Source organism: Gekko japonicus, unplaced genomic scaffold (assembly GCF_001447785.1).
Source record: "Gekko japonicus isolate JY-2015 unplaced genomic scaffold, Gekko_japonicus_V1.1 scaffold1387, whole genome shotgun sequence".
NCBI lineage: Eukaryota > Metazoa > Chordata > Lepidosauria > Squamata > Gekkonidae > Gekko > Gekko japonicus.
This window is the reverse complement of record NW_015174881.1, coordinates 40,677-58,532: the sequence shown is the minus strand read 5'-3', so window position 1 is coordinate 58,532 and position 17,856 is coordinate 40,677. Positions and strand designations below refer to the sequence as shown.

Sequence of the window (17,856 nt, the reverse complement as noted above, 5' to 3'; positions counted from 1 at the left end):
ATACAGAGAACATTCTCACTGCTGGGAGACAGCAGGAAATACACAAACTGGAATTCCTTACTGCTTAGAAGTAACTGGTTTGTGCTACAAACTTCTGCTTTGTTGCAAAAGCCAGAATTTAACATGATTTTCTGAATTTGCCCTTTGCTAACCAGGGAAAAGCCTTTTGCGTCAACTTTAACACTAGAATATCTGGGGATGGGTGTTTTAAATCCGCTAGCCCCCTTTCTCTCTTGGTACCACTCTCTGAATTCCTTTCTGTTAACTCGTACTCTCTGCAACTCATAACATGGGGGTTCTCACTGCATCTCTCAATATAAGTTCTCTTCTGTCTGCGCTACAGATTTCTCTGCATCCTATCTGCCTCTTCCCCTGTTTTTCTCTTCTCCTCCCCAGATCTCATCTGCATTTCTTTACAGCTCCTGTTGGCACAATACTCAGGACTTAAAATTACTTTCAAAGGATGGTGTCATACTAGTAATTGTTCTCTCAACCAGCTATTTGCATAGTAAACCATTCTTGTTTAATGTTAATGTTTCCTAACATGTTTTCTAATTTTTCCTAGCACTAGTTGCTCTATGACTCTGTCTTGTATTGCAGGGTGAGAATCCTTTTACAGATGACCCTGAAGAGAAAGAGGAACATGAGGAAGGTGAGGCAGGAACTAGTAGGAACATGGAGGAAGGAGCACCTGAAGGTGAAGGAAACAAGGCTGATGAGGAAACCAAAGGTGGAGACAATCTGGATGAAGAAAATCCAGTTGAAGAAAGTGGTGCAGAAAATAAGGGTGAAGAAGAAGGGGTAGGAGAAGAACCAGAACAGATGGAGGACTGTAACTTGAACATGTCCCAGGAAGCCCTCGCTGCTGAGCAGGAGCAAGAATCTGAGGAAGAAAGAAAAGGAATTATACCTTCAGAGGAGCTGGAACCACCTGATGAGTGAATGTTCAAAGAAGGTTGATGTATCTGGAGACTCTGCATTAAAACTTTTAAAACCATAACTGTATTTGTGACACTACATGGCACGCGGCTTTTGGTTCTCATTGACTACATCTTCACCTAGTTACAGCACTTAAAAGCCTTTATCTGTAAAGTGTTTTGGAAATTAGCATTTTTAAATCAAACCTTCATTGTATTAGGTAGGTTTTGTGCAGTACAATTTCTAGGTGGCTTTGTACTAGGAAAATATCTTCCCCCCTCCCTCCCCCCCTTGAGTACATACTCAAAACCAAACTGTGTTATTCTGCTTGTTCTGTGCTACAACCCTGGGGAGTAAGTGTCTTCTAACCTTCTCCCTCCCCACCCCCAATTTTGTATATAGTTGAAAATTTTTGTTCCCTATTCATTTTTTTTGCCTAGAAACATTGGAGGTAGAATTCTGAGTTTTAAATTCTGCACAATCAGAATAACTTCCATGCAGCTGTAGCATTCTTCTCTTCTACCTTTACCTTTTTACTTTTAGTACACAACAGAAATACCTGGGGTCAGCACAATAGTTCTGCAGTGCTCTTTTTAAAGAGTGAATAGTTCTAGTGGCTAGAAAGAAAGCACTGTTCTAGGACTACTTATGTGTGTGGGGTTCTAAAAGCAGCAGCAAGGTGTTGGCTGTGTAGGAAGGAGAGCTGCAACCTGGTACACTCTTAAAAGGCATTGCTCCTTTTAAAGTTTTGCCCTGTCTTTGTTCAGAGGAACAAAGGTTGCTATTCTGTAAATGAAGGCTGTGGTAGTCTGTATGAAATCTACTGATGAAGAGTGTTACAGAAACATTAAATATTCCCTTACCAATGGAGCTCTTTGGCAGTTTTCTTATTCTGAATCTTACAATTCCTTCCTCTGGAGTGCAGTTCTGTTTCACTGTTTGCTTCTAGTTCCTAATTGAAAACACGCATCCTGGGCATTAATACTGTGGGGGCAACTTCAGCCCTTGTCTCCCTGCCCTGGAATCATTTGCAAAGCAGTCACTGTGCAGCTGCCCCTACTTTTCTTTATCCTTGGATGATTGCCCGTCTGTTTCTCTTTAAGTACATTCACTTTGCTTATAGTGGGAATCGAGCAGCGGAACTGGAAAAGGTTTATGAATCTGTGTGGTGATAACATGCTGCATCAGACTAAAGAGGAGGGTGACCAAAGCTATCATTGGAGTACTGGGATAGAGGCCTTGCTGCCTCATACTCACCTGAATCCTTAACCCCCTTGAGCATCTGATGGTCAGTGTAAGAGAAAACATTGTGAGTAAAATGCAAAAGGCAGTGTATCCCAATAAAATGTTTAGAACAAGCTTTAAGTATCGCTTACCTAAATGCCTAATTTGTGTTAATAACAGCTATATCTTGTCTGAGCAACTTGTAGATGTCTGGGAGAGAAACTGTGCGTATGTTTGAAATAATGAAAAATTGCAGCATTGTGCTGCTATCTAAATATCTGACTGGACCTCAGGGGTGGTGGTGGTAAGTGTGTTAGCAGTATGAAAGAAGAAAGTTCTAGAACAAATTTAGGTACTATTCCGCTCATTTATTTTGGCAATTACCAATCATGATGGATTGGTAGTACTTACATAACCTAAGTGCTGCCTCTTGTTATCCCTTTAACCCTGTTTGAAAAGATGTATGTAACACACACGAATTAGCACTAGAACTTAACATTTTTCTGCAGCCTATAGCATTGATGTGTGTGTGTTGCAGAAAGATGTGAAATTCTAGTGCTCATTTTCCATAGCTTAATGTGTTACTAGAATACAGACAATCATTATGAGGCTCAAATATAATCCTAAAAAACAGTACTAATCACAAACTCTACTACACTGACAGTACAGTCCTATCCCGAGTTACTTCATAATCAGTTACAGTAACATTTCTCCCCAAATGCATTTTGCTTTTAGGAGTCTGTGCGCACTCTTTTGGAAATAAGCCTCGCCAGGTTCATTGGGACTTGCTCTCAGATTACACATATTGAGTAACTGAAATGCCTTGGGCTGATGAATGTTTACTAATAACTTCCATTGTGTTAAATGAAACTTGTGTGTGCACGCATATGAGTTCGGGATATCGACTTTCATTCATAAATTCAATTGAACTCTTCTTAAATCTGCTTACAACTAGTGAAGTGTTAAATGAAACTTGTGTGTGCACGCATACGAATTCGGGATATCAACTTTCATTCATAAATTCAATGGAACTCTTCTTAAATCTGCTTACAACTGGTGAAACAGCCAGAACTGTTACCCAGTTGTGTGGTTAGTTTGGACCTGAGTTGTGTGACATTTTCATTTCCAGGCTACTTGTCCTGCTCCTTTGACTTCTTTGCGGACTTACTGCTTTAGGAAACATTGAACTGTTATGGGTGGGAACCTCAAAAGGCATAGATGGAACTTGTATACAGATACCTTTCTTAATATTATTGCATCTGTATCTTGGGAGTGTGACTATCCTTCCAAATCCTACTCTATAGGTTCTGCTATAGATAGCTTTTCTTGTCATGTTGGGAAAAGTTGCACTGAATAAAATTCTATATACTCCTTAGTTTACCTGAAGTGTTTTAAGAATGGGACTACTAGCTGTAGTGAGAAAGGGCTTACTAAAATAATTGCTGCTGCCGTGGGTGTCTTAATTAGTTCCTGTAATAACACTGGATTTCAAAGCTGTGAAATCGGAGACATCTTGACAGGTGTTAGGCACACTAGTGGTCCAAGATACTAGAAGATCCTGCTGCTTACCCCATCTTTTGGGACCAGGAGCAAGCAGAAGAAAATAGGGAAGGAAGGTGGCCAGTGTCTCATTCTTGCAGGCAGCAATTGCTTCATGTTGGGACAGAAGATCTGAGTGGCAGACTTTTGTACCTTTTTAAGGCTGAATGATTCTCCCAAAACTATTTTCTTCTTCCCACACTCTAATTTTGATGTTTACTGATCAAAGAAGATGGACTCGTCTGTTATAGAAACGTAGTTAGAGAGTTTAATGCTTGGATAGACAGATTATAGTATGGTCCTTATCCTAACATCGTACTGTAGAGACTGCTATTTTTTGGTAACGGGTCTCTTTTATAGATGGGAAAACAGCAAATATTTCTGACACTTTTTTCTACTGATGTTATTTTTAGTCCACCTTTTTCACTGAGACTCAAGATGGATTACACAGTGTAAATCCATGTAGTCAACATGATGGGACATCCAATAACTGGATTAGAATTATAGAAACCTGAAACTAAACAGAAATTGAAAAAGAGTTATGTGAAAGTGGAAATTCGACCTCAAATGGCATCTCCTGTCACTTAAACAATGTGATGTGAAAAACGGCACCTAGTAAAACCTTCCTTTCTATGCAATTTTTTAAAAGAGGCACCTGAGGTCTTGGTAGCCCTTCCAGTTTATCTTCAAAAATGTTCATGATCTAGGTACATTCCACTTCCTTCAAATGACAAAGTAGCCTCTTGCTTACAAGTCGTACCTGTGTTGTACTAAATGTCAATTTTATATCAGTTTTATTATCCTTTGTCACATGTCTATAACTGATTTAAAGACCTCAGGGCATAGGAAGAGATGAGGGAAGAAGCATACCATCAGCTTCTAGCATTTTATGTTTATGGCTGACCGCATGCATTGATCTGTCCAGTCATATCTGATCAGGTGTAGAAATGCAAGACGTTTCTATTTGGGCTGAGATTTGTAGTCTGGAAGTGGTTACTATAATAGTTAAGTTTCTAAACACGTGGCCTGTCCATCAGTTGCAACTTTGCCTGATTGCATTTCTTTACTGGCTTATTTTGAACTCTGGTCAGAGTTAAGTTTACTAGTGAAACAGGTTTGCAGTTAAGTGAGGCATGCCTAGTTCTGCTTCTGCACAATGTGTAAAGTGGCCCACAGATGAACAACTTGCACGTGGTTCTTCCTGAAACAGCATGCTTATTTGCTGACCCCTCAGTTATGGCTCAGGCACAGTTCCTATGAAGTTCCTTTGGGTATGAAAAATTGGTATTTGCTTTCCTAAAGCAGTGTTTCCCAGCCTGTTGGTTGGGACTCAGAAGTGGGTTATGGGTCAGCCCTCCATAATAGTCACACCTGTCCTTTCTATTGCTCTCTTGTATTTTGGAAACCAAGATCTGACCCTAGAAACAGTATATTCTGTACATTAGTAGGCATTTTTTCTTCCGGAACAAGACTGGAGCCACAAAAGGGGATGACGCAGGTCGGATGAAACCATACGCCAAGTTTTTGTCAATGAATTTGCGTAATTCTTCCTTTTCCCCTGGGCTCATCGCATAGAGTTTACCTTTTGGCAACTTCTTGTCAGTGATTAACTCGATCGTGCAATGAGAGTGTCTGTGAGGGGGCAATTCGTTTGCCTCCTCTTCTTCAAACACCCGTGCAAGATCTCGGTACTCCAGAGGAATAGAGTTCATCTCCTTGGCCAGGCAAGCCCGCACTGGTTCATATGGAGGGGCCTCCCCCCCAAGGTTCCTCCCACACGTGCTTCTGGCACTTAGGGGAAATGAATTTGACCACCCCAGTGGATGTGGGAGGGCCGTTCTATCTGTGGCCAGGCTAAAGTCTTGGCCAGGCCGGATTAGGCCCACAGGCCATATGTTTGACACTCTTGTTCTAGCTGCTTTGTGAGTGGCACAGCTTCCAGACATGCCAGTGTGGTCATGGGCAGTAAAAACTCCATGCTGTTATTCACATCATCCCCATCTCGAATGTTCTTAATAGAGGCTGACCTGTGGAGCAGAGCCATCTCCCACACTCATGAGTGGTCATCAGGGACATTTACCTACACCCAGTATTAGACCTTTTTGCTATGGAACACCAAAGCTCTCAGGTTCTGTTTGAAGGCAGGGAGCAAACAGCGTTTCATTGGGGATGCTTTCCAGATCCCATGGCAGGGGGCTCTTGTTTACACTTCCCCTCCTTTCCCCCTACTCATTAGCATAATGGAACAAATCAGGAGAGAGGGTGCAAATATGATTTTAGTGGCCCCCTTCTGGCCCTGCCAAATATGGTTCTCTGCCCTCTGGAACGTGGCATGCAGGGGTCATTTCCTGCAGGAGCACGCAGGAGGTCGCTCGGCAGTAAAGAGCCCAGGGGGTGGGCACATGCAACAAGCCCTGCCCCCTGCTCCTTCTCTCCCTCTTTCCCCCCTTTTTCTTTTCCTCCTTTTTTCCTTCTTTCCCTCTTTCTTTCTGCACAGATCTGTGTGAGGGCAGATCTTTGTGTGTCTCCCCCCCCCCCCAATCCAAAACAGTCCAGTGGCACCTTTAAGGCCATGTTTTATTCAAGTACAAGCTCTCCCTCCTCTGTCAGGGCAGATCTGCATGCCCCCGCACCCATAACTAGCAATCTAAAACAGTCCAGTGGAACCTGAGCGGAGGCTGTTGCCTTCTGACGTACTTCCGGTGATGTCAGGGGGTGTGGTATATGCAAATAAGTTATGCTGATGAGTTATGCTAATAAGCTCCTGCTCCTCTTTTTCTACGAAATGACCCCTGGTGGCATGCATGCATGGGGTTAGTACATACAATTCCTGAGTGAATTGGATTTATTGAGCATAGGCCTGGTGATTCATCACGATGTCGACCGACCACGGTGTTTGACAGCATGGAGGCTCCCGACCACAATGTTTGATAGCACGGAGGTTCCCGACCACGACCTAGTGTTTTCCCATGAGGTCAATTAGATCCTCTTGCACTCGTGTAAACCATCAAGGTCAGAGTATTGCAGCGACAGAGACCCTGGAACACTGACTGCTTTACTTGGTTTTCACGTGCCCGCTTTTTATGGTTACACGGAGGAGTCGGTGAAACTGGGAACCGGAAATTTCTGTAGCGAACCTTTAAGATTGTAGCTTGCGGCTCAATGCGGCCCACTTCAATGTTTGGAGGGAAAAGGAAGACGGGTCAATGGGAGTGGAAGTGACAGATGCAAGCGGGAGTAGCAGCCATTCGTGGGAATCCAACTGGGTGGGCTTTTGGGATGGCAACCAATAGAAACTATTGAATCCCAAACAGTAACCAATCACTAACGGCCAGTGATGACCGCACGGTTAAGGATTAGAATTGTCTTGCGTGGCTATAGGTTGACGGCGGGGGGAAGCCATGGATCAGGGATATGGTGAGTGTTGTTCATGTAGCTGCATCGGATAACGGAAGTGCTAGAAAGTGCGCGCGAAAGGAATTCTGACAGCCAGTACCGTTTTTTTTATTGTGGTGGTTACGATTTACCCGGCAGCTGAGCTGAGCAGGGCTCCGATAGCCTCCCCCTTCCTTCTTTACGAGGGAGCGGTAACGGTGATTGGCTATTGGACTTGTCTCTCAATGCTTGTCTGGTGATCGGTGAGGTGGTTGGTATGTGGGGCGGAGGAGTTAATCCCTCTGTTCTGTGAGGAAGGCGGGGTTAGGGCATATTTCTAAAAAGGATACAAAATGGCGTCAGGGCAGCTTCTTTCCTCTGCGTCAGCGTGCTTCTTAACTCCCGCGCCCCCTTTTTACGCGGCATGGACGCGTCTCCGAAAAGTTGTGCCTTTTAGTTAGCGGTGAACGGAGCTGGTCGTTCTCTTTCCGTCGGCACAGGGTCCTGCTCTTTCCTGTTCTAGAGGTGTTTTTCTCCTCTAGGAGGACTGAAGTGGGTTTAATAGGTCCCTGAAGCGCGGTTGGGTTTAGTGAAGCTAGTTCTGGTACCGTGATGGTGGATAATGGCGTCAAGTTGCAGCCCATTTATGGCGACCCCATAGGGTTTTCAAGGCAAGACGCTCAGAGGTTGTTTGCCATTGCTTGCCTGTGTGTAGTAACGAGAAACCCTGGACTTCCTTGACGGCCTCACATCCAAGTTCTTACCAGGAGTGAGTGGCCCTGCTTCTTTTCTGAAACCTGATGAGCTCAGGCTAGTCTGAGCCATTCAGGTCAAGGCATTGAGGGGACTATTAAGCAAATAATATTTTATTTTTTGCCTGTGTCTGCAGAGCATCCCTGGACTTCCTTGGTGATCCCCAATTCAAGTACTTACCAGGGCCAACCCTGCTTAACTTCTGAGATTTGATGAGGTCAGGGTAGCCTGGGCCATCCTGGTCAGGACAAGTCCTGGCACAGAGATGGCATCATGCAGGGGGACCATTTCACTTGCTATTTTTTCTTAAGATACGGGAGGCCTGCTAGAAAACAAATATTGGTAACTCCATTCTTTTCCACTTTGGTTCTGTCTGAACCTTCAGAGGTATAAGGATGTATGGTAATTTGAGAGGTTGCTCTACTTATTTATGTTTGTTAAAACAACCCCACTTTTCCTCATGGTTCAAGGCAGCTTTAGCTCTGCATCTTTTCACTTTAACAAAGATCCAGTGTACTCAGACTTTGAGAGCAAATGGATAACCTTCAGTTTATCAGTTTGCTTAGCTCCATCTTTTGCATTCAAAGTATTTCTGATAGATTGGTGTCCTGCTCCTGGAAGTGCAAGGAACAGGTTTTGTCAACAGAACAGTAGTGGAATTCTTAAGTGGTGTGAATGGTTGTGTGTCAGCTGCCATTCTAGTTGAATATTTTAGTACTACATATTTAGCACAGACCATTCTAGCTTCATAGTCATTCTAGCTTCATACATGCCAGAATATAGAAATGGAGGGGGGTTTTCCCCCCACGCAATTCATGTAGCAACATTGAGCTACACTATTATGCTCATGCTGCTGTAAAGCCGTATTACTTGAGGCTGCTTCACATACCACATGCTTTAAAGGATATGTGACCTAAAAATGCAAATTCTACAAATGTTTTATTTTCTTCATTTATACCCCACCTTTCTCCCCAAAAGAGCAGCTTATGGGATTTTCATCCATTTTATGCTCACAATAACCCTTTGAGGGTCTCCCAGATCCTACTTAGACACTCTTAACTGGTGCACCATATATACTTATTAGGGAGCAATGACTGGCTGTAGTTGCTTCTGTGAAATGTCCCATCCCTGTGGCTGGACCAATTCCACTCTGAATTTTTACTTTCAAACTATTGCTTTTCATGTGTATCCAGTGAGATATGAGCTGTGGTTGTTTAGTTTCCTCAAGAACATATTAGTTATATAAAACAAGACCTAATTACTTTGTTTATTAGTCTCACAAGTGAGGCTGGAACCTTTGGTCGTGTCATCATTCAGTATGTGTGATGACAAATTCTGTTTCACTTCCTTACACTGAGAATTACACTTGAAAAATTTATAACGGGATTCATATCAAATCTCTCTCTACCTCAACTTCTCTGCCTCCCCTTTCATTTTCCCTGTAAGTATTCCCAAAATGATTTCTTTCCCACATATCTGAAGAAGTGAGCCTCTGACTCACAAAAGCTAATATTGAAACAAATGTTGTTAGTCTTTTAAGATGCCACTGGACTTTTCTTCTGTTTTAATACAACAGATTCATGACTTCCTCTCTACAAAACAGCCAAGGTAAATGGCAGAGAAAGGTTTAAAGGGGCTGTTGATGGGAAGAGTTTTGGGAAAGTTAAATATGTCTTATGGAATGTCTGTTGAAAAACAGGAATAAAATCAGCCTGTTGTGAACAGAAGGGATCAAGACTTGCTATGTTAAATAGCTTTAAAGGAGTCTGGAGAAAAGAGATTGACACTTGGATGATGTAGTTAGGCTATAGGTTTAGAATTCTTTTTTTCTTAAAATTGTTTTGGATATAGGAAAGTTCAAAGCCTTGTTTGATTCTAAAGGTTACCATGTGGCTGTGGTTAAACCATTACTTAACTCACAGGGATCTTGTCCACTAAAACACTGTTCTTTAATAACACAAACAACAGTTACTGAGAAATAATGCTGGTATTGCATTTGCAAAATGAATGTATAAAGAAACTGGACACCTTTTGACATTGTGTTCACAACTCCACCTTATACAATTCAATATCTTGTTTCCATTCATTGCCTCCCCCAGCATTTACACTGTTTCTAAGTTTGAGGCAATAATTCAAAAGAAAACATAAAGGTTCTCTTAAAAGTAATGTTCTTCTGTTATGGGCGGGGGAAGCTGCAGCTGTAGGTCTGTATATCCAAGTTGTAAAGGGATTTAAGGGTTAAAACCAGCATGTTACATTGTACCAAATAAGATACTGATAGCCAATGCAGTTACTACTATGTATGTGAAATTCTAAAAATATTTTAATTCCATATATGAAAGTCAGGAAAGGCTTGATTATTGATTAATATTGGAGCATTGTTGTTATGTCCAGATACCAGAGCAATACTTTGCCCCAGCCAGGTAAGGTAAAGGTTTCCCTTGCTTGAAAGCCAGCCGAATCCGACTCTAGGGTTGCACTGCTCATCTCCGTTTCCAAGCCGAAGAGCCAGCGCTGTCCAGAGACTTCTCCGTGGTCATGTGGCCGAAATGACTAAACGCCAAGGCGCACAGAATGCCCCACCCAGACAAGAGACAAAAAGGACAGTATCTTTCCCTTCCCCCTGGCTAGTATGGCCACCTGATCACTGTGACTATCACTACACACAAGTCCCAGACACTCAGTGCATTCTCCTAGTGGCTTGCAGGATCCAACAAACCAGTATCTATAAAATCCTGTAACCACAATAGAATGTTCAAGACCAAGAGTAAGCTGAAGTCTTAAACAGAAGCAGGGAAAGCAAAAGTGCAAGTTGATTCATGTTTCTTCATTTCCTGTTTCTGCTACAACATGTAAAGAATTACTTGCCTCTTTCAGCCACAATGAGAATAGTGGACCCAAAGAGTAATCTGACACTCATGGCTTTCATTGCTGCTAAGATTTTCACATCTTGATTATGTTTTTGTTAACTTTGCTTCTATGCAGCATTAAGACTGACTTTTGTAGTTAATCAGTAGTGTAGACCTCAGAAGCAGTGTAGTTCCAAAAAGTTGAACAAAATAACCTTCAGAATGTATAAATAACAGAAGAGTTTTGTGGTACCTTAAAATTAATTTAAAGGTAAATGTATTAGGGGCCACCGCAGTGACTTAGAGGTTAAGACTGAGCTGTAGACTGGAAGGTCTGTAGTTCGGCAGTTTGAGACCCTAGTACCGCATGGCGGAGTGAGCTCCCGTCTCTGGCCCCAGCTCCTGCCAACCTAGCAGTTCGAAAGCAAGAAATTGCAAGTAGATAAATAGGTACCACTTCGGTGGGAAGGTGTTCTGCGCACCTCAGTGTTTAGTCATGACGGGCACATGACCACGGAAACGTCTTCAGACAGCGCTGGCTCTTCGGCTTGGAAACTGAGATGAGCACCGCCCCCTAGGGTCAGATTCAACTAGCTTTCAAGCAAGGGAAACCTTTACCTTTTAAATGCATGGACTACCCCACCAGAGTTCAGAATGTTTGACTTGTGGGATAATCACCTGCTATTCTGGCTTCCCTTTGCATGCTGCCTCATCAGTAATGGTGGCAGAAGTGCAGTTTATTAAAGTTATGTTTCTGTGTTGATACCTATGAGGTAGACAGTGACCAAACCTAGAGTTGGGTCTGGGTTTCTATATGGTTAAAGATATTGTGTTTTTTATGTTATAGCAATAGTATCAAGAATTGCAGCTTGAATCAAAATCTATTCCCTTTTGATATGTTGGAGAGAAGAGATACATCAGGTCTAGAGGAACAAAGTAAATTGTAGAGATTTAGCTTGAGCTAATGAGCTACTTAATTTCCCTTACAGGTTATGGTACCTGGGGTACTGAGGCAACCAATACTCAAGGTATGTGATAGTGCTGAATTGAGGTTCTAAACCAATCCTGGTTTGGGGGCAAAGAAAAAATATTGATTTGTTAAAGGGTCCTGTGGTGTCCTTCCTATTGGGGGGGGGTGTTTTCCCTTTAAATCATACTTTGTGTATATAAACTTGGTAGTTATCTGCTGCCACCAGGAATTAAAAATTCCAAATCTCTCTCCTTTGGTAGTGTGACCCAGGGTCTGGGTACTTCAGAGGACTATGTGGCCATGAGGAAGTATTGTACTGAATTCTGGGATATATTTAAACAAAAATGGATTTATTGAAATAAGAACAAAATAGATTTCTGGAAAAAGGAACTTGTCAAATATAACTACCAAGCTTGGTGTCAAACTCAGTCTCTCAGACACCAAAATTCCACTCTGACAGGCTTCTCTCTCTTTCTCATATACGTAGCCACACTGGTTAAGCTCTTAGTCTTAGGCACACAAGAATAAACATTTGTCTAACCAATTCTGGGCTTTGCCGCTTTAAAGATGGCCACGTCTTCTCGCAGCTCCGAGAGATGCGTGCCATGAATTAGAGGATAGGAGAGGGCACGATCGTCCGCACTCCCCATGGAGCCCTTGGGCAATGGGCTCCTAGCCAGGGGGTTTTGGACAGCCCTTCCTCCGGCCGACAGCCGACATAGGGGGGCTACTCTCTGCCCCGAAGGTTCTGCCCTGATTCCCAGCATTGGACTCAAAGCACACTCCAGGACAAGCGTATGACGGTTTGGCGATCCCAGCGAGATCCCAGGGAGACCTGCTGGATCATCCTGAAGACTGATGAGTGAGTTAAAGTTGAAGCGAGACATCGAAGCCCTGATGCGAAGCCCCCCCACAAAAGTTGGAGGGGGAGGGGATGCCTTACCCACTAAACGACCTAATGAAGCGGAAACACGATGGGGGAGACTGAGCATGCAGTGGCATGGATTATAATAGAAGGACTAGAGCAGAGAATTTTTCCAAAAAAATAAGCATGTACAGACCTCTGAGGCTTTGGCAACTTTGTTTGGTAAATGTAAACATCCCCCCAAGATGGCGATCGGAGGCATTGAGGAAGGCGGGACCCAACCTTTCCTCAGGAAGAAGGAGATCGGAGGGTTAGGTCAGGTGACCTAACCATAGAAGATAAGAGATGCCAATGTTGGATCAGGCCAAATGCCCATCCAGTCCAACACTCTGTCACACAGTGGCCAGAAATACCAGGTGCCATCAGGAGGTCCACCAGTGGGGCCAGGACATTAGAAGCCCTCCCACTGTTGACCCCCCCCAAAGCACCAAGAAGACAGAGCATCACTTGCCCCAGAGTCCCTATCTATACCATGTGGCTAATAGCCACTGATGGACCTCTGCTCCATATGCTTATCTAATTCCCTTTTGAAGCAGTCCATGCTTGTAGCCACCACTTCCTGTAGACTCTTCCTACAGTTTAAAATCGTTTGCCCTCTACTGGCTAAAGCGGTGTACTGGACGGAATCGGCTCTAAATGTTGCTGTATTTTTGAAGGGACAGTGTCTATACCAAGAAGCAGTGAATCTTTGATCATAGAGGAAATTATGACTGTATGGAGACTTTAAAGTTTAGCTTATATTGGATGGTTGTAGGCAGATTAAAAAGCGATTTCGGAGCAAAGGGCTTGGCCACCCTTACTTTATAAAATCTGCCTGCAAAGTGAACGGTCAGATTCTCCAACCAGTGTGCGTGGGAAGCAACAAAAGGAAGGACTCTTATGATCTAAGACAAGCAAGAAAGCGAATGAAAGTTCTGGGGAAAGCGGTATTAATTGGACAGAGCCTGTTATATAGAAGCTGATAGTGAAAGAAGATTCAGCAGAGAAGGAAGAGGATAAATCTGTGTGATTGTATGGACTGAGGGAAAAAAGCATTTAGGGAGATGTCGACGTCTCTCAAGGTCTATATTTTTGTTAATTAGCTATGGAATTACTCTTTGTCTAGCCTGATAAGCTGGTTTTGACAACTGAAACGATGATTGATGATACTCCTCATGTCTGAAAGTAATTAAGAGTAACAAATCTTTTTTATAAGCAGTTTATAACCTTCAACACTTGGGCTTTTAGTGCCTTCTTTTTCTTTCTCCCATAGTTTGTAGTTTTCCCTCCCCTTTTCGTTGTAGTTTTGTAGTTTTTTTAGAACTGCAAATTAAAAAATCCCCTTCGGGGGGCCAACCCCCCCCAACATTTGTCTAACCACACAGTTTAGATGCAACTTGTTTCTTTGTCGTTTAGACTCTCTCCCCAAAACTTTTAGAGTTCGACAGACTCTCTTTAGAGCTTTTCACACTTCACTCTCCAAAGACACACACAGAGAACTCTGTCATAAAACACACACACACACAGAGATTCCTCTCAGAACATCTCCTCCCACACTCTCAGTCATCAGCCAGTCACAGCACACACATCTCTCCCTATCGCCCTCCTTGAATTACTGCAGTCAAACTAACATTTAAAGGAACACACATAGGAATCACATAGGAACACAAAGGAATCATTACAGGTCCAAATTCATACATTACAACAAATTAAACTTGGGCTCTGCGTGCAAAGGGAAGCATGCAAAATTGTTCATGGGATTTGGGGCTTGTTCATCACAAAGCGTAGTTTGCTGTCTGAATACAGTCTGACACTAAATACAACGACCACAGAGATACTAAGTACGATAACAGAAAATACACCATGGAGAGAATGTATTGCTCAAGGTCAAATACCACTAAAGTGTTACTTAAAGGCATATGTCTCTAACATAATAAATGAGAAAATCATGCATAGAGATTAAATCATAAATCTTTTAATATGATCCACATGTACTTATTGCTGATTAAAGCACAAAAGCTATGAAACAAATAGAGAAGTATAAAGAAGCCTTCATAAAGCAAGACCAGTAAATGGGCTGAATGCAGTCCTTGAAAACACCGTAATCTTCTTTGCTGTTTCTTAGTTTCAAACTTTCAGGTCTGCAGGGAGTCTGAGAAACCAGGCTGACGTCTCCTATCGGCCAAGAGAGTTTCGATTCAACTTTTTCAGAGGCAATATATTCTTATGGAATATAAATAACAAAACAAGCACAACATCTTGTATACAGATATTCAGAACACACTTCAAACCTTGTTATTAACAATTTGAAACCTGCCTTACCGACACAGTTTACATATTTTGCATGCTTTATCATAGTTCCACAAGGGCTCGTTATACTCCTTATGGAAAAGTGGTTCTTACATGCACAAACTCAGCTTGCGTACTTAAAGCTAATTGCGCCTGAATCATTTAAAATCAGAGTGCATTTAAAGTCACAGAGTATATTTAACATAAATAAAAGGCTACAAATAAGAGGATAAGTCAAGTTCATTATTTAAACCATAAAGTGAAAGAAGAAGAATAAGTCACCGGGACCGGATGGATACCCGTTGGAATTTTATAAAAAATTTGCCTTTGTCCTTGCTCCTCTTTTTATGGAAACCTGCAATGAAATCTTGTCATCTGGCTCTCTTCTACCATCATGGCATACAGCATCAATTGTAGTAATTCCCAAACTGGGAAAAGACCACACACTACCTTCTTCATTCCGACCCATATCCTTGCTTAATCAAGATTATAAAATCTTTACATCTATCATTGCCAAACGACTTAACAACTTTATTACGAATTATATCCATACTGATCAGTCGGGATTTATGCCAGGAAGAGACTTAACGGATAACATCTACAAAACCCTCAATATCATATCTTCTGTCACACGCCACAGTCCCAAGACGATACTGCTTTCCTTAGACATAGAAAAAGGTTTCAACTCACTTGAGACCTCCTACCTCTATGCTTTGCTACAACACATGGACTTTGATGCCACTTTTCTCAGAATAATAAAAGCCCTATATTCCCACCCCACTGCACAAGTACGGGTAAATGGAACAACTTCTGAAACCTTCACACTACAAAGGGGCACCCAAAAAGGATGCCCTCTTTTGCCAATTTTATTCGCTATTGCATTAGAACCTCTGGCCTCTGAAATTCATAACAAACCTGAGAGTTCATCTAGCAAAAAAGGAATACAAATTAAGCATGTTTGCAGACGATATGTTACTCTATAACCCAGAAAACTCGCTTACACATTTACAAAACATCCTCTCAAACTTCAGTGCAATATCAGGATTGAAGATTAATCACTCCAAGTCTTCGGCTCTGCCTCTGAACCTAAATCTTACTGATCTACTTCAGTTGAAAGCCTGCCACCCATATCACTGGACAGACAAACCATTACCGTATCTAGGAATTCAAATCTCATCTTCCATGAAAGACCTGATGAAACTGAATTATCAACGCAAATTTCAGGAGATCAAGGCTGATCTGGGAAAATGGGACAAAATGCAGTTCTCTTGGCAAGATAGATTTCATCTGGTCAAAAGCTTTGTTCTCCCCAAAATCACTTTTCTTTTTCGTACCTTACCAATTGAGATACCTGCTAGTGCATTACGTCATTGGCAATCAGTGATGAACACCTTTCTTTGGAATTGTAAACATCTGAGAGTAGGCTTCAAAACTCTAAGGCTGCGAACTGATCAAGGAGGTCTCGGCTTCCCAGACATAGCCACTTACTACAAAGCCATATTTTTGTCCAGTGTTGTCAAGATACTTAGAAGCAACAAACAGTCAGACTGGACATCAACATTAACGCCACTTCTTCAACCGTTTACGCTCAAAGAGGCAATTTGGACTACTCCCAAACTACGTCCCTCTGGACTTTGCAGCAACATTTTTATAACCAGTATCCTCAAAATATGGGATGCCCATCGACAACGACTGGTCCCTACGATCTTAAGATTCTCATCTTTCCTCTATCAACATTGGTTTCTCCCAAGAAATGATTTGCACAGTGCTTCAATTTGGAGAAAAGCCAATGCTGCACGTTTAAAAGATATCATACTAAATCATGATCTAGCGCCAAAGATACATCTTGACCAGAAATTGAAAAGCAAAATTCCATGGTACTTCTATCTTCAATTGAGAAATATGTTTACCCAACTACGTCTCCCTATGATAATAAGTTCCCCTACCACTGAATTTGAAGACTTGCTAAACAATGGCCAGACGGAATCAAGAGGTCTCACTAAGAAGATATATCTAATATTGCTCCAACATGGTTCCTTGAAACCTTTGTCTTACCAAAAAGCCTGGACACGTGAATGCAACAAGACACTCACAGATAACGATTGATCAGCCATATGGCACACCTCTCTTTCCTCTCTGTCTTCAGCGCATGTTCGTCTACAATCTTATAAGATCTTATCTAGGTGGTACATCACTCCCCAAAAATCAGCTCACTTTTCACCCTCGAACAAAGCACTTTGTTGGAAAGGATGTGGAGAAGTTGGAACATTTATACATTGCTGGTGGAAACGTCCACATCTAGAAAAATTCTGGAAAAAGATCTGCCAAAAAATCATGCAAATAACTGGACACTCCATCAAATTAATTCCTGAAACGATCCTATTGCATTATGAAGACAACCCAATGATATCAAAGATCAGGTGGGAACTAATGCACAGCCTATTAACTGCAGCCCAGGCGGTAATAGCGAAACACTGGAAGATACAAGCAATATCCACCTTGTCTGATTGGTATTCAAAGATCTGGGATCATTTACAAATGGAGAAAATCACTGATCACCTACTACAAATGGTAATCTGCCCTAGGCAAACTAATTTCACTGAAAAATGGCTCCCATTCATTGCACATGTTCTCGAACAGGATCTTGATCCTCCAAACCAGCTCTACCACCAACTTCTTTTCTTCTAGCTTCTCTGTCTTTCTCTCTTACTTCTCTTTTCTTTTAATTATATACTTTCCCCCTCTAAACTGATCTAGAGTAAAATCCCATGAGATTTATGCATCTCCTCTTAATAAAAAACCATTGCAGATCACAAACGTATTGTCCCCTGTACCACTATGCACCGTTTTAATTAATTAATTAATTAATTAATTTAAATTTATAACCCGCCCTCCCCGCGAATGGGCTCAGGGCGGCGTACAGATGGGGCCAATACCCAATACATAAAACATTAAAACTGCATTTTAAAAACATTCAGTACAACATAAGTGCTCTCCACAACAACTAAGAAGGGAACAGATGACATCATCAGGAT

General features: G+C 42.1%; 2 protein-coding genes across 2 annotated transcripts in view; both read left to right on the top strand.

The window, feature by feature from the left end:
- AKAP8L (A-kinase anchoring protein 8 like) overlaps positions 1–2,272 on the top strand; it is a 43,071-nt gene extending 40,799 nt beyond the window's left edge. Inside the window, exon 13 of the mRNA XM_015424891.1 lies at positions 601–2,272. Within this exon, the coding sequence (XP_015280377.1) occupies positions 601–942 (342 nt within the window). The 3' untranslated portion in view covers positions 943–2,272. The remainder of the gene's footprint in view (positions 1–600) is intronic.
- A 4,749-nt stretch (positions 2,273–7,021) lies between these two features.
- The window catches only part of AKAP8 (A-kinase anchoring protein 8), a 41,929-nt gene continuing 31,094 nt past the window's right edge, over positions 7,022–17,856 (top strand). Inside the window, 2 exon segments of the mRNA XM_015424892.1 lie at positions 7,022–7,098; positions 11,648–11,686. Of these exon segments, the coding sequence (XP_015280378.1) occupies positions 7,083–7,098; positions 11,648–11,686 (55 nt within the window). The 5' untranslated portion in view covers positions 7,022–7,082.